Raw genomic sequence first — 15,058 nt, 5'->3', positions numbered from 1 at the left:
TTACATCCTGTGTCACAAATCACAAACCACAGTTCTCCCATGGAAGGAATGTGGACACATTGTGCTGCCTCAAAAACATCCTCATTTTATCCCCAGTTAATCCCTCCTTCCCAGTCAGTTGAAAAGGCCCTTTTTCAGCAACAGAAACCTTATCTAAAAACAACACACTGAGGTTTTTCAAACCTGTTACAAGTTTAGGGTGACTCCCAGCCAGTGCTCCTCTTCCATGGAATCATGGAATCATTTGGGTTGGGAGGGATTTTAAAGCCCACCCAGTGCCACCCCTGCCATGGCAGGGACACCTCCCACTGTCCCAGGCTGCTCCAGCCCCAGTGTCCAGCCTGGCCTTGGGCACTGCCAGGGATCCAGGGGCAGCCCCAGCTGCTCTGGGCACCCTGTGCCAGGGCCTGCCCACCCTGCCAGGGAACAACTCCCTGTATCTAACCCGAATTTCCCCTTTTTTCACTCACAGCTGGAGCAGAACTGTGCAGTGCACAGGCCAAGGAACTTCAGGTGATGAGAGCAGCTGACTGCTGCCAGGCCCTAGCTCTTTCCGTGCACACATCCCACGGGGACACTGCAGGCACTGACCTGGGCATGGCACTGACCTGGGCATGGCACTGACCAGGACTGGCACTGACCTGGGCATGGCACTGACCTGGGCATGGCACTGACCCGGCTGTGGCACTGACCAGGACTGGCACTGACCTGGGCATGGCACTGACACGGGACTGGCACTGACCTGGGCATGGCACTGACCAGGACTGGCACTGACCTGGGCATGGCACTGACCTGGGCATGGCACTGACCCGGCTGTGGCACTGACCAGGACTGGCACTGACCTGGGCATGGCACTGACCAGGACTGGCACTGACCTGGGCATGGCACTGACCAGGACTGGCACTGACCTGGGCATGGCACTGACACGGGACTGGCACTGACCCGGGCATGGCACTGACCAGGGCATGGCACTGACACGGGACTGGCACTGACCTGGGCATGGCACTGACACGGGACTGGCACTGACCCGGCTGTGGCACTGACCAGGGCATGGCACTGACACGGGACTGGCACTGACCTGGGCATGGCACTGACCAGGACTGGCACTGACCAGGACTGGCACTGACCTGGGCATGGCACTGACACGGGGACTGGCACTGACCTGGGCATGGCACTGACCTGGGCATGGCACTGACCTGGGCATGGCACTGACCTGGGCATGGCGTGGCCGCTGAGCTGCAGCTTGCGGAAGGTCTCCTCGTACTGGGGCAGCTCCACGTAGGAAATGAGCCACTGAACCACCTCGTCCACCGTCCAGTTGTACACTGCAGAGAGCACAACAGACCCACAGCTCGTTCAGGGTGCACGAAACACCAGGGACTTACAGCTTCAGGTGGGGAGGGACCTCAGAGCCCACCCAGTGCCAGCCCTGCCGTGGCAGGGACACCTCCCACTGTGCCAGGCTGCTCCAGCCCCAGTGTCCCGCCTGGCCTGGGACACTGCAGATGTGTTTACTGGACAGGGGCCTTGTTACACTTCCATTTATCATCCCCTGGCCCTGTCCAAGGCAGGGCCGCATGGCTCTGCTGCAGTGCCAGCCCTGACTGAGCCCACGAGCACAGAAACATCTTCCCTAGCTCCAGGGAGCCCAACGCCTCCCACGGGGAGCTGAGGGGCGAGGGAGAGGAGGGATGGGAGAGTTGAGGGAGCTGGGGGACGTGGGGGAGCTGAGAGAGATCAGGGAGATGGAGCTCAGAGAAATGAGATGAGAGATCTGGGAGAGATGAGGGAGCTGGAGCTGTGACAGATGGGGGAGATGAGAGAGATGAGCGAGCTCAGAGAGCTGATTGAGCTGATGAAGTGGAGAAAGATGAAGATGAGGAAGCTGAGGGAGCTCACAAAGCGGAGGGAGCTGAGAGAAATGAGGGAGGTGGAGCTCAGAGAAACGAGAGAGATGAGGGATCTGGCAGAGATGAGGGAGATGAAGGATCTGGCAGAGATCAGTGAGCTCAGAGAAGGAGCTCAGAGCTAATGGAGTGGATGAAGCTGAGGGAGATGAGGGAGCAGAGGCAGAGCCCAGCACTGAGCAAGGACAGCAAGGCCCCAAAGGAAGGTGCCATCCCCATGGATGCTGGCACGGTGACCCAGCTGCAGGGTGGCACAGACGAGGCCACCAACCTGCCCTGGCTGCAGGGAGCTCCCTACAGTCCTGGTCACTGTCCCACACACTGGGGGACAGAGGTGGCTCTGGGCACCAGCGGGATGCCAGCGATGGAAGGGCGAGAAGCCACAGCACGGTGACATCACCAGCACCTTGCCACAGCGCGTGAGGCCACAAGCCCAGCCAGCAGCACTGCTGGCCCTGGGCTCCTCCAGAGCCCCTGGCTTCTCTCACGTCCACGTGCAGCCGTGTTTATTTTGGGAAGAAGACCCTGGGAACCACAGGCACCGAGGTGAGCAGGACCCTGCCCTGCCTCCTCACACCAGGGGCTGATCTGGCATCGCTTCCACAGCTTTGGCAGAGCCAGGCTCACCCAGGTGCCGTCCCTCAGATCCAGCACCTTGTAACAGCATCACAGCCTTTAAATTCTGCCATAATTAAAGGGCAGAAATATCTTTTTACTTTCCACATGTGACCAGGAACAGCAGCAATGGAAGGGAGGAAAAGCAATGGATTGAGAACAAACGACACAGGCCCAGGCACCCCATCCCTGTGGGATGGCAGTGCCCTTCAGAGCCGCTTTTCACACCCACAGGAAGGAGCAGACTTTCCTACAAGCCCGATTCACAGCTTCAGCTCAAACTCCAAAATTAGGCTTCAAATTTCTCTGGAAGTGTCCCAGGCCAGGTTGGACACTGGGTCTTGGAGCAGCCTGGGACGTGGAAGGTGTCCCTGCCTGGCAGGGGTGGCACTGGATGGGCTGTGAGGTCCCTCCCATCCCAAACTCCTGTGATTCCATGACATCAGAGCACCCTTCAGAAAGCAGTCACTTATTCTATCAGCCAGATCTACAAGATGATGAAAGGGAAAACAAGAGCAGGAGCTCAGTCCAGCACTGGACAGCCACGGTGCCACGGCAGCCCTGCAGGTCCCGGGTGTGCCAGGGGCAGGGACAGAGCCAGGACAGCTCAGTAATTGGGGGGGCTGGCAAGTATCAAGGCATGTTCTCCTCCATCCCCTAATGATTTCTACCCGTTCCCAGCTGACAGCAAAATACACTCCAGGCAAAGCCACGTGTAAACAGCCCTGTAATGGGATAAACATTTCTTACACGAGGCACGCCTTGCACACAGGAGGCAAAGGCACTCAGAGCCATGGAATCACTGGATCCCTGAGGCTGGAAAATCCCTCTGAGCCCACAGAGTCCAACCATCCCCAGCACGGCCAAGGCCACCACTGACCATGTTCCCACGTGCCACAGAGCTGTGATATCGCTCCAGGATGTGTTTCCATCCCTGTCCTGGGCAATTGTGCCACTCCTAAAGTGATGTGGACAAGAATTTTCAACACATCCCTGTCCAGCTCCATGGGAGAGAGTCTGGTCTGGGATACACAGCTCTGGAATCACCACGTGGATATCATAGAGACTTCTTTGGATTGGGAGGGACCTCAAAGCCCACCCAGTGCCACCCTGCCAGGGCAGGGACACCTCCCACTGTGCCAGGCTGCTCCAGCCCCAGTGTCCAGCCTGGCCTTGGGCACTGCCAGGGATCCAGGGGCAGCCCCAGCTGCTCTGGGAATTCCATCCCAGCCCCTGCCCACCCTGCCAGGGAACAATTCCCAATTCCCAATCTCCCATCCAGCCCTGCCCTCTGGCAGGGGGAGCCATTCCCTGGGTCCTGTCCCTCCAGGCCTTGTCCCCAGTCCCTCTCCAGCTCTCCTGGAGCCCCTTCAGGCCCCGAGCTCTCCCTGGAGCTTCTCTCCTCATGCACAGCCCCACTGTGTTTTCAATCCACGCTGCAAATGCTGCACTCAGCGTCCATCCAGTGCTCCTGGGGATGGGAGGGACTGCTGCACTCCCTGCAGCTGCAGCCACAGCTCTGGGAACACAGAGCACATCCCACCACAGGAACTGAAGGGCTAACACAGAAATGTCAGATACAAACAGGACACAAATGAGGAACTGAAATTGCTATGGCTCTCAACTGATTAGAAGATTAACATCCAGTATTTCAGGGAATGGATGTAGATAGAACTCCTCTTTTAGAGATGAGGAGCACTGAAAAAAAATTGGATTAATGATTTCTGTGGAATTACCACAGAATTTTTCACACAGGAAGCACTGGGGAAGCACTTGCCAATCTGAAGTTTGTTCCAAGATTCCCAGGTTTCAGGAAGTTTCTCAGCTGAACTCCCACCACCTCCCTGGGTGCTGGGATGAATAACAGCATTTTGGAACAGCTAGAAGTCATTTCTACATGGACTGTACTTATGTCACTTCCTGGATTTTATTCTCCCTTCTTTTCACTGTGAAGGAGCTTTTCAGGTTCAAAACATTTCTCCTAAGGAAAGCACAACCTGCAGGAAAGCTCCCAAGCAGCTCTATTGAATATTTAGGATGTTATCACCCCATTACAATTCCATCTGGAACTGGGTGTTTGAAGAACCTGGAATTTGGCTGTATTTAACACACATTCCTAGGGCAGAGGAACAAAACAAGAACTGTTCCTTCGGTGGCCACGCTCAGGTGCAGCAGGAACAGTTTGGAAGTACCAACTCCAAGGAAATCCTGGGAATCCACACCTCAAAAAGGGAGCTGGAAGAGCACAAGGCCTGGTCCAAGAGAGGAAAAAAGCAGCACATTCCTCCTGAGAGCTGCACACTCTGCCCAGGGCATCTGAAATCTCTGGCACTCTTGGGAAAGGTTTTCTTGGCTTTTTGCCCCTTTTTACCTTCGGATGTTTTCCAGGCCTTCCAGAGATCTTCCACACTGATGAGCTTGTCCTCTCCATGGAAAGTGCTGTGCTTGACTGCTGGGTCATGGTAATTCAAGTCTTCCCTCAAGAACTAGGAGAGGAATTAACAGCAGGATTAAGCTTTGGTTCATCTTTTAGGGAGATGAGGAGCACAAAAAAAATTCTGAATAGTAATAATTTTGATGGGGTAGTCATAATAAATCTGAATTAAAAACCCATAATGGATATATTAGATATATAAGACATATACATGTATCTTTTATAGAGATATAAGTATATTCCCTGCAGTATCCCTAAATATTTCTGTTCCTGGGGAGACCAGCCAGGGAATATTCAGTAAGCAAATACGTTGAATTCATTTTAATATAGAGAAGGGATAATTAATGAGAACCTTCAGTCTTGGGATTCCAGACTTTTCTTTGAATTATAATAACACCAGAAATTCACCTAAGTGGCACAATGGAACCAGCTTTGTGTCAATGGACTAAGAACCCAAAAATTATTACTGGATTTGATCTGCACCTTCAAATCCAAGCTGGAACAAATGCCATGGGCAGGAGGGGAGGCAGTTCCACTGAGAAATATAGATAAATCTATGTATCCTAGCTCAGTGGGAGCCCAGAGCAGCTGGGGCTGCCTCTGGATCCCTGGCAGGGCCCAAGGCCAGGCTGGACACTGGGGCTGGAGCAGCCTGGCACAGTGGGAGGTGTCCCTGCCTGGCAGGGGTGGCACTGGGTGGGCTGTGAGGTCCCTCCAGCCCAAACCAGGCTGTGAAATCCACCAGCAGACAGAGAACCACTCACACTCCAGGGCCCAACAGATGGAACCAAGCTCAAGGATAACTCCACGTTCCCATCCCCCAGGACACAATCCCCACACAGGCAGCTTCATCCCTGGGCTCTTCCACGTGCAACAGGATGATACCCACGCCCAGAAAACCCCCTTAGATCTGGAGATGTTGTTTTAACATCAGACAGGGCACGGAAAAGGTCTGGGCAGCTTTAGATTCCAGGCTCCTTGCGAACCCACTGCAGCTGCTGCCCAGGCAGCTCCAGCCCGGGGCCCTGCCCTGCTGCCCAACAGCTGCCAGAAGGCAGGAAAATGGGAGAATTTGGGGAAACGTGTGGTTTCAGCAGGGGCTGAGCCTCGGGGCTCCAGCTGTGCCAGCCCCTGGCCGAGAGGCGCCGTCCCCCGTGGGTGCCGCCGTGACCCAGCGGGAACGCGGCAATGTCACCGATGTCACCGGCCCCGCTCCGGTCAGCTGCTGCTCTGTATATTTAGCTCAGGAGCAGAGAAAGGAAAAGTGATCCCTCAGCTTCCCTTGGGCACACCGTGGCCAAACCAAACTCAAGGACTCGGCGGAGGGGACGGAGCTGGGCTGGGGGGATGTCCCGAAAAATGAGCAGGGAGAGGATGCAGGATGGGGCTGGGGGGGCTGGGCTGAGCCCACCAAAGCCCAGAGACCTTAAAGCACATTTTCCACCAGCACCCTCTGGGAAAAATACCAAATCACAGAACCCCAGACTGGTTTGGGTTGGGAAGGACCTTAAAGTCCACCCAGTCCCACCCCTGCCGTGGACAGGGGCACCTTGCACTGTCCCAGGTACTCCAAACCCCAGGCACAAGAACTGCTGTGCACAGCACTGACCTACTTGCAAACCTCTGAAAAGCAGCACTGCCAAGTGTCCAAGATCCCACTGATCCCGGGCCTGGAGACACCCAAAGCTCCAAGCCCTGGACAGAGGGTAGACCAGACCATTGCCAAGGTCCCACACAGACATCTCCAAGATCCCACCCCAGCCTCAGCCAGGCTGTGAATCCACAAGGAAACTGAGTCAAACCCGAGTCTCCACACCAAGTTCAGGGAAAGACAATCTCTGGTCAAACAAGCCAAAAGCAACAGGACCAGAACCACTGTTACAAACCCCAAGAGGAGCTGGTATCACAGTGGGAAGACTCAAGACTGGGAATGATAATCTTGGAGTTCTGGGGCCTCCAACAGTAAGAGGACCTGGAGCTGCTGGAGAGTCCAGAGGAGGCCCCAGAGCTGCTCCAGGGCTGGACCCCTCTGGAGCCAGGCTGGGAGAGCTGGGGGGGCTCACCTGGAGAGGAGAAGGCTCCAGGGAGAGCTCAGAGCCCCTGCCAGGGCCTGAAGGGGCTCCAGGAGAGCTGGAGAGGGACTGGGGACAAGCTTGCTGGCTGAAGGCACACTCAGAAATGAGCAGATCTGTAAAATGGGATTTTCTGGAGGGTTTTTCTTCCATAGAATCACAGAATCTCCTGAGTTGGAAGGGACCCAAAAGGATCATCAAGTCCAAGTCCTGGCTCTGCACAGCCCCAACAATCCCACCTTGTGCCTGAGAGCGCTGTCCAACCTCTCCTTGAACTCTGTTCTGTGGTTCTTTTATCTGCAGAAACTCCAGCTACTGAAGTGATTGTTCAAAGCTTCCCATCCCTCCCACACCCCTGGATGTGAGCCACCCTCCCTCCCGAGCACCAGCTCCCGCTGTGCCGAGCCAAGGGCCAGAGCCGGCCGCGTGCCGGGAGCTCGCTGTGCTCCCCAACTTCCACAGCTGCTCTGAGCTTCCAACTCCACCAAAGGAACAGAAAACTCCTGTCTCCAAGGCTTCTCCCCGCCCAGCCAGCCCAGGCAGCAGGATCTGGCCCTGGGAAGAGGCAGAGAAAGACCGAGCAGCAACACAAACCGTGTTTCCTGAGGAAAGCAGGCTGGCAGCATCCCAGAGCCCCGGCACCGGGCACCCACATCCCAAAGAGCCGGAGCTGCCTTTGCTGTGAGCACGGAGACAGGAATAGATCCCTCATTAGAAGATTTCCCCAGGAGGGACAGTTCTCTCACTTTAATCGAGGCCACTGATGTCATCTGAAACTTCATTGAAAATTCACATCCCAGCAGGAAAACTGCAAGGATGATTTATGGACAGCCTGAAGCTGTGGGACAAAACTCCACCCATAATTTATTTTAAAAATAATTTTGTGTGTCCCCTTCTGCCCAGGCAGGGGTTTCAGTCCAAACAAAATACTCCCATCACTTACCCCCAAAGGGCAGGGGCCAAAATAATAAATGAAAATATAAATTCTCAACCAACCAGGAAAATGCCCACTCCTGGAAGTGTTCCAATCCAGGCTGGACCAGGCTTAGAGCAACCCGGGATAATGGAAGGTGTCTCTGCCCATGGCAGGTGGTGGAACTGGATGAGGTTTAAAGTGCCTCCCAACCCAGACCATCCTGGAAGTCCATGAACCCCATAAAAGGTTTAAATTTGAGCCTCCTGCATTCTTCCCAATAATCCCCCTGCAGCTGTCCCCCCACAGCTCAGAGTTAAACCTGACTGCAGGGTCCATGTGGGGGACAGTGATAACCTTGACAGGGAGAACACAGCAGGAGCCAGCTCAGAGAGGGAGATTCCTGCAATACCTCACTGAGTGGCTCCAGAGCTTACTGACAGGTGAACTTAATGCAACTTCAATAGAAGCTTAGCAGAGGTAAAGCAGCAACTGCATGGACGGAATCCAGGGACAGGGAATCACCGAGGTTGGAAAATACTTCCAAAATCATGGAGTCCAACCGTAAATGCAACAACCTGAGTGCTCTGGCTCGGGGCAATCCCAGCACAAACACAGCCTGGGGAGAACGGACTGGGAGCAGCCCTGGGGAGAAGGAGCTGGGCATTGCTGGGAGAAGCTCCACAGGCCCTGGACACAAGCACTGGGACCTGAAACCCCTGTGCCCTGGGCTGATCCCACAGTGTGGGCAGCAGGAAAGGGATTGGGATTGTGCCCCTGTGCCCCACTCAGGCTGGACAGCCATTTCCAGGAGGAACTTTCCCAAGGTCCAAGCCGAACTTCCCCTGGTTCAATTAAGGCCGTTCCCTCTCCTCCTGTCCCTGTTCCCTGGCAGCACAGCCCGACCCCCCGGCTGTCCCCTCCTGGCAGGAGCTGTGCAGAGCCACAAGGTCCCCCCTGAGCCTCCTTTGCTCCAGGCTCAGCCCACGCAGCCTCTCTTGGCTCCAGACCCTTTTCCAGCCCTGCTGCCCTCCTAAAAGCAGAGCAGAGGTGCTGGGAGCAGGAGCAGCCCTGCCTGGGCTCAGCACTGCTCAGATCCAGCTCAGAGGGGTTTGGGGAGTGGCTGTAAGAGCACCAAGGCAGTGATTTGGGGCCTCTTGGAAAAACCCATGGAATCCTCCCACCCTGGCAGTGTCTCTGTGCCAAGGCTCTGAGCAGCAGAGTTCCCACGTGTTTTGGGAGTGTTTTGTACCAGGAGCTCCCAATGACTCCAGTGGGAGCGGGGGCAAGATTTGCTCAGAGACACAAAACTGCCAGCTCTGCCCAGCCCTAAGGACACGAGGCTTATTCCTCATTTAATGCCAGGGAGCAGCACACTTGGGCTGAACTGGGCTGCCCGAGGCTGCCCCAGTCCCTGGGAGAGGCTGAGTTGCAGCTCCAGTCACCCAGTGCAGGGACCTGCCTCCAGGAAAAAAACTTAAGTGGTGGAGGAAATGCAACTGGAAGCTTTTCAATTGTTTTCACTACTCGGTCAAGTGGGATTGAGGCAGAGGGAACAGCCCTGCAAGCTGGGAACAGCCACCCAAAACCAGCAGCTCCTGGCACCAGGGGCCTGTGCTGAGTCCCTGGGGACTGTCACTGCTCCAGAGGGACATTGTGATGGCTGGATTTGCAGAGCAGCTGGGGCTGCCCCTGCATCCCTGGCAGTGCCCCAGGCCAGGCTGGACCCTGGGGCTGGAGCAGCCTGGCACAGTGGGAGGTGTCCCTGTCATGGCAGGGGTGGCACTGGGTGGATTTGAGGTCTCTTCCAGCCAAACCAGTGTGGGATTCTGTGACCTGGGACTGCAGAGCTACCCATGAGTGGCAGCAGATCCCAGCACCCACGTGCTTCCTCTCAGCTTCCAACACTCTGACTTTCCTGTTTAGCTGCCAGTTCTCCCTAGAAGACAGAATTCCTCACCTCCAACGAGCACCCACCACAACTGAGGCAACATTGCAAACAAAGAGCTTTCCCTTTTCCAGCAGACTCTTATTTCCATCGTGCTTGTGTAAACAAAGAAAAACTTTCCTTCTCTTCAATCCTTTATCAGCTAAAATGTCCGAGGCTGACACAACAAAAAGCTGCTCCTTTTTGTGCAGTGAGCACACACCGACTGAAAACGCTTTAGCTGGCTGGTGGAAGGATGCAGTAAACACAAAATCATGGAATGGTTTGGGTTGGGAGGGACATGAAAGCTCATTTCATTCCACCCCCTGCCATGGGCAGGGACACCTACCACTATCCCAGGTTGCTCCAAGCCTCATCCAACCTGGCTTTGGACACTGCCAGGGACGGAGCAGCCACAGCTGCTCTGACAACAATGAAGTGGCTACAAAGCCCCAGCAGCGAGGAGAAGCCCCAGCCAGCACTGGTGACAGTGCTGAGACACCACTTGGAGCCTCTCAAGGTGACACATGGCTTCCTCTGTGCTGAGGAGGAACCAAGCCCAAGTGCAGCCCCAGCCACAGCAGCCTGACTGTGAGAGAGCCCCAGCACTGGGCTGGACACGGCCCTGGTGATACCTTGGGTTTTAAGATTCTCTGTTCTGTTTTGATGTGCAGCTTTTACCTTTATATTAAGCGTCACTAGGATCTTTTCACACGGTGGGGAAGACAAAACAATCCTAGTCCAGCTGGAGACTCAAGGACAATCTCTCCAAACTTCAGGCCCAAAGCTCAAAAAACGTGAAAAGAGGAGGGTGGGCAAGCGAGCAAGGAGGATGAAACTTCATCATTTGAAGCTGTTAATTTGACAGGTAACTCCTGTATGCAAATGGACTAAAGCTTATAAAAATGTGAGATTTCATGACCAAGCCCTCTTTTGCTCCCATCTTGGAGCCATCAGAGCAGAGCCAAGACTGTGGCTCTGGTACTGCCAGGGTGTGGCCTTTGAAAGCCCTTCACTACATCTCCTCTTTATTGCTCTGAGCTCCATCCAGCCTGTGTTCCAGCTGCTCAGGGCCCCCGTGGGCGCAGCCCGGCCCCGCACTGACCTCGTCGCTCTCCTCCACGTCCACGTTGCCGTTGGCGTCGTCGTCCATCTGCTTGTGGATGTTGCGCACGGCCTCGAAGCTGAGCTGCTCGTCCTCGTCGTGGCACAGCGCCTTGTCGATGCGGCAGAACTCTGCTGGGGCGAACGGCAGCACGTCAGGCAGCAGCACCGACCCCTGGCAGCACCGACCCCGGTGTGCCCCTGCAGCACTGACCCCTGCAGCACCGACCCCGGTGTGCCCCTGCAGCACTGACCCCTGCAGCACCGACCCCGGTGTGCCCCTGCAGCACTGACCCCTGCAGCACCGACCCCGGTGTGCCCCTGCAGCACTGATCCCTGCAGCACCGACCCCGGTGTGCCCCTGCAGCACTGACCCCTGCAGCACCGACCCCGGTGTGCCCCTGCAGCACTGACCCCTGCAGCACCGACCCCGGTGTGCCCCTGCAGCACCGACCCCGGTGTGCCCCTGCAGCACTGATCCCTGCAGCACCGACCCCGGTGTGCCCCTGCAGCTGCCCAGGCTGTGGGAGCCACGGTGGGCAGGGCAAGGCAGGGTGTCCCTCTCAGCCCAGCCCTCCAAAGGCCACCAGGGCAGCTCTCCCAGCAGGGGCTGGCTCCTGCCCACAGCCCCAGCTCCACATCTCCCTTGGAGGCTGTTGGTGTTGGCGGTGCGTGCAGCCGGGGCGTTTGGGGAGGAAGAGCTGTGTGTTTATAAAACACGGCAATTAAAATCCTTCCTTCTTCCTGATTATGGATCGGGCCCTTCTGGCTGCTTCTCACATCATTTTCTACTTTCTAAGACAAACACCTTACATTTTGCTGCGTGCCCGCGTCCATGCAAGCACCAAACTGATCCAGCCCTTCCATGGCACTGCCAGGTGGTGACATGAGACCCAGGGACGGGGAATCCTGAGGGACCTGGGCAGGCTGGAGAGCTGGGACCACGCCATGGCCATTTCAGCAGGGCCAAGTGCAAGGTGCTGCACGGGCTGGGAGAGCTGGGGGTGTTCACCTGCAGAAGAGACACCTGAGAGCCCTCCCAGGGCCTAGAGGGGAGCCAGGAGAACTGGAGAGGGACTGGGGACAAGGGAATGGCTTCCCACTGACAAGATGGCCTGGGCAATGATGCAGCCTCCTGCAGAGGCTGGTGTCCTGCTGCTTCCCAAACCTCGGGAAGCTTGCTCCATGCTAACTCATGTGGCCAGGGGAGTCCAGCAGCGCTGTGAACTGGTGACCAAACCAGTGAGTGAACTGCGAACCTTCCCCAGGGCTCTCTGCTCCCCCAGACCACTCCTGAAGGGGCACCCAGATCCACGTGCACCTCGGAAGAACACTGGGTGCCCTGAGGCAGATTTGAGAGATTTGGGGCTCCGCTCCTACCCTGCAAGAGCTCTCTCGTGGCTCAGAACTTTGGCTGGGCCTTTCTGTGCTGGCTGCTCCTGTTATCTCCGAGGCAGCGAGCCGGGACACGAGATGGTCTCTGTGTTTATGCTGCCCTTGGACACGACTCCAGAAGGAAAAATGAAGCCAGGGTAAACGATATCTCCCAAAATATTATATGGTTATCTTGTTCCGAGCCTGTGCTTGTTGTTGCAGGGAAGAACGCAGCAACGCTGTAGCAAAGTTTGGATTATAGGAAGGGAAGGTCGTGTTATTGTAAAAGTGGGTTTATCCAGATTAACCCCTCCTGACCACGGAACTCCTGAGCCCTGGCTCATGTCTGTCCAAGGGGTTCAACCAGGGAAAGAGACCTGAAGGGATGAGGAATGGAAGGGAGGAAGGACTGGGGGAGTCAAGGACTGAGGGGTTCTGCCCAGATTTCCTGCCACCCCAAGGACAACCCCTGGGTATTCCCAGCACAAATGCCAGGAATGAAGATTGACTGAGAGCAGCAGCAAGAGCAATAAAACAAGGCTTTCAAGAGCTGCCAGGAGCCGATAATCAACTGCACCATCAACAGCAATCAAACCAAACATGGGAGGAATTTGGTGCTTTCATCAAGACCAAAAAGAGCCTGAATATGGGGCACAAGTGATTTAATCAGCAGACAACCCTGAAGTGATAACAGAATGGTCCCAACATTTCAGCAGCCACAATGGGCTGTTCATTCCCTCCCTGCTACCTCCTTTGCTCTCCCTGTTATCTCCAGGGGCTGCAGCTGCGGGAATACCCAAATGAAGGAACAAAGACCAGCACCAGCCACTTTGCCTAAGACTGATGGAAGATTACACCTAAAGATCATAGCACAGAATCGTCCTTTGTGTGGGAAGAGGCCTTAAAGCTCATCCACACCTTCCACTGTCCCAGGCTGCTCCAAGTCCTGTCCCAGCAGGCCTGGATACTTCAAGCAGGCTATTCCAACACTCCTTCACCGAACAAAAGCCTCAAAATGAGTGCAAAATTGGCTTTGTTTAAGTAAATCACCCTCTCCAGAACACCCAGCTCTTATTTTTGCTCCAGCAGCTTCCCCAGGAGACACCTGCTGCCTGGTCCTCACCAGGACTCCTGGAGTCCTGAGGAGCACCACCATCACCTCCATTCCCACCCCACCCCTCTGAGTCACCGGGAACCTTCTGTCTCCATCCCTCTGTTTGGTGCCTCCGGCCTGCTCTTTATCTCCCCACCGTCGACGCACAAGCTGCGTCTACAGTGCAGAACAGAGAGCCTCTTGTCCCTCCCAAAGGGTGTCCTTGATGGGCCATTAACCGGGGCACACCAACACGGGACAGCTCCCCATCCCTCCTGCCTGTTCCATCCCTCCTGCCTGTTCCATCCCTCCTGCCTGTTCCATCCCTCCTGCTGCCCCTTCCATCCCTCCTGCTGCCCCCCCATCCCTCCTGCTGCCCCTTCCATCCCTCCTGCTGCCCCTTCCATCCCTCCTGCTGCCCCTTCCATCCCTCCTGCTGCCCCTTCCATCCCTCCTGCTGCCCTCCCATCCCTCCTGCCCCTTCCATCCCTCCTGCTGCCCCTTCCATCCCTCCTGCTGCCCCTTCCATCCCTCCTGCTGCCCCTTCTATCCCTCCTGCCTGTTCCATCCCTCCTGCTGCCCTCCCATCCCTCCTGCCCGTTCCATCTCTCCTGCTGCCCTCCCATCCCTCCTGCCTGTTCCATCCCTCCTGCTGCCCTCCCATCCCTCCTGCTGCCCCTTCCATCCCTCCTGCTGCCCCTTCTATCCCTCCTGCCTGTTCCATCCCTCCTGCTGCCCTCCCATCCCTCCTGCTGTCCCCCCATCCCTCCTGCCTGTTCCATCCCTCCTGCTGCCCCTTCCATCCCTCCTGCTGCCCCCCCATCCCTCCTGCCCCTTCCATCCCTCCTGCTGCCCCTTCCATCCCTCCTGCTGCCCCTTCCATCCCTCCTGCTGCCCTCCCATCCCTCCTGCCTGTTCCATCCCTCCTGCTGCCCCTTCCATCCCTCCTGCCTGTTCCATCCCTCCTGCTGCCCTCCCATCCCTCACTCCTCGGGGCTTGCTGTCCCCACCAAAGGCACTCTGCAGCCTCTTCTCAGGGGGTTCTGCTGCCACCCCAAAGGTGCCACCACCCAGATCATCAAAGGACACTGAGGCCCAAGTGCTAAAGCAGAGCTGGAATTTCACTGAGTCACTTGGAAAAGCCCTTGGACACCATCGAAACCAGCTGTTCTCCCCAGCACTGCTAAGGCCACCACTGACAACGTCCCCAGGTGCCACATCTGTGAAATCCATCCAGGGATGTGACTCCACCTGTGCCAGGGCTGGACAACATCTTCCATTCAGGAATTCTTCCCAATATCCAACCTGAACCTCCCCGGCGCAATTTGAAGCCATTTTCACCTACCATGGAAGGCACAGTTGGGGTTGTTTTTGTAACAGATGACAAAGATGTGACTTATCGTGGTCCTGGTCAGCACAAGCCACCCAGAGAAGCTGTGGAGGCTCCAGCCATGGGGCCACCCAAAACTCAACGGGACGTGGCCCTGGACCAGCAGCTCTGCCTGGCAGGGCTGGAGAGGACCAGAGCTCCCCTGTAACATCACTTCATTCCAGACCTCTCCTTTCTCATGGGAGATGCTCTCTAACGAGGATTTTGTTTGTTTAATTCCCCTTGATTT

At 56.1% G+C, this 15,058-nt stretch overlaps 1 protein-coding gene across 10 annotated transcripts in view; it reads right to left on the bottom strand.

Moving 5' to 3' along the window:
- Positions 1-15,058, bottom strand: part of STIM1 (stromal interaction molecule 1) — a 69,968-nt gene that overhangs the window by 33,121 nt on the left and 21,789 nt on the right. For all 10 annotated transcript variants that reach the window (XM_068179225.1, XM_068179239.1, XM_068179248.1 and 7 more), the window contains exons 2-4: positions 10,974-11,104; positions 4,894-5,008; positions 1,214-1,325 (exon numbers count right to left, since the gene is read on the bottom strand). In XM_068179225.1, the coding sequence (XP_068035326.1) occupies positions 1,214-1,325; positions 4,894-5,008; positions 10,974-11,104 (358 nt within the window). The remainder of the gene's footprint in view (positions 1-1,213; positions 1,326-4,893; positions 5,009-10,973; positions 11,105-15,058) is intronic.

Source organism: Anomalospiza imberbis, chromosome 2 (assembly GCF_031753505.1).
Source record: "Anomalospiza imberbis isolate Cuckoo-Finch-1a 21T00152 chromosome 2, ASM3175350v1, whole genome shotgun sequence".
Classification (NCBI taxonomy): domain Eukaryota; kingdom Metazoa; phylum Chordata; class Aves; order Passeriformes; family Viduidae; genus Anomalospiza; species Anomalospiza imberbis.
Note: the sequence above shows the minus strand (reverse complement) of the source record. Positions and strands in the feature narration are given on the sequence as shown.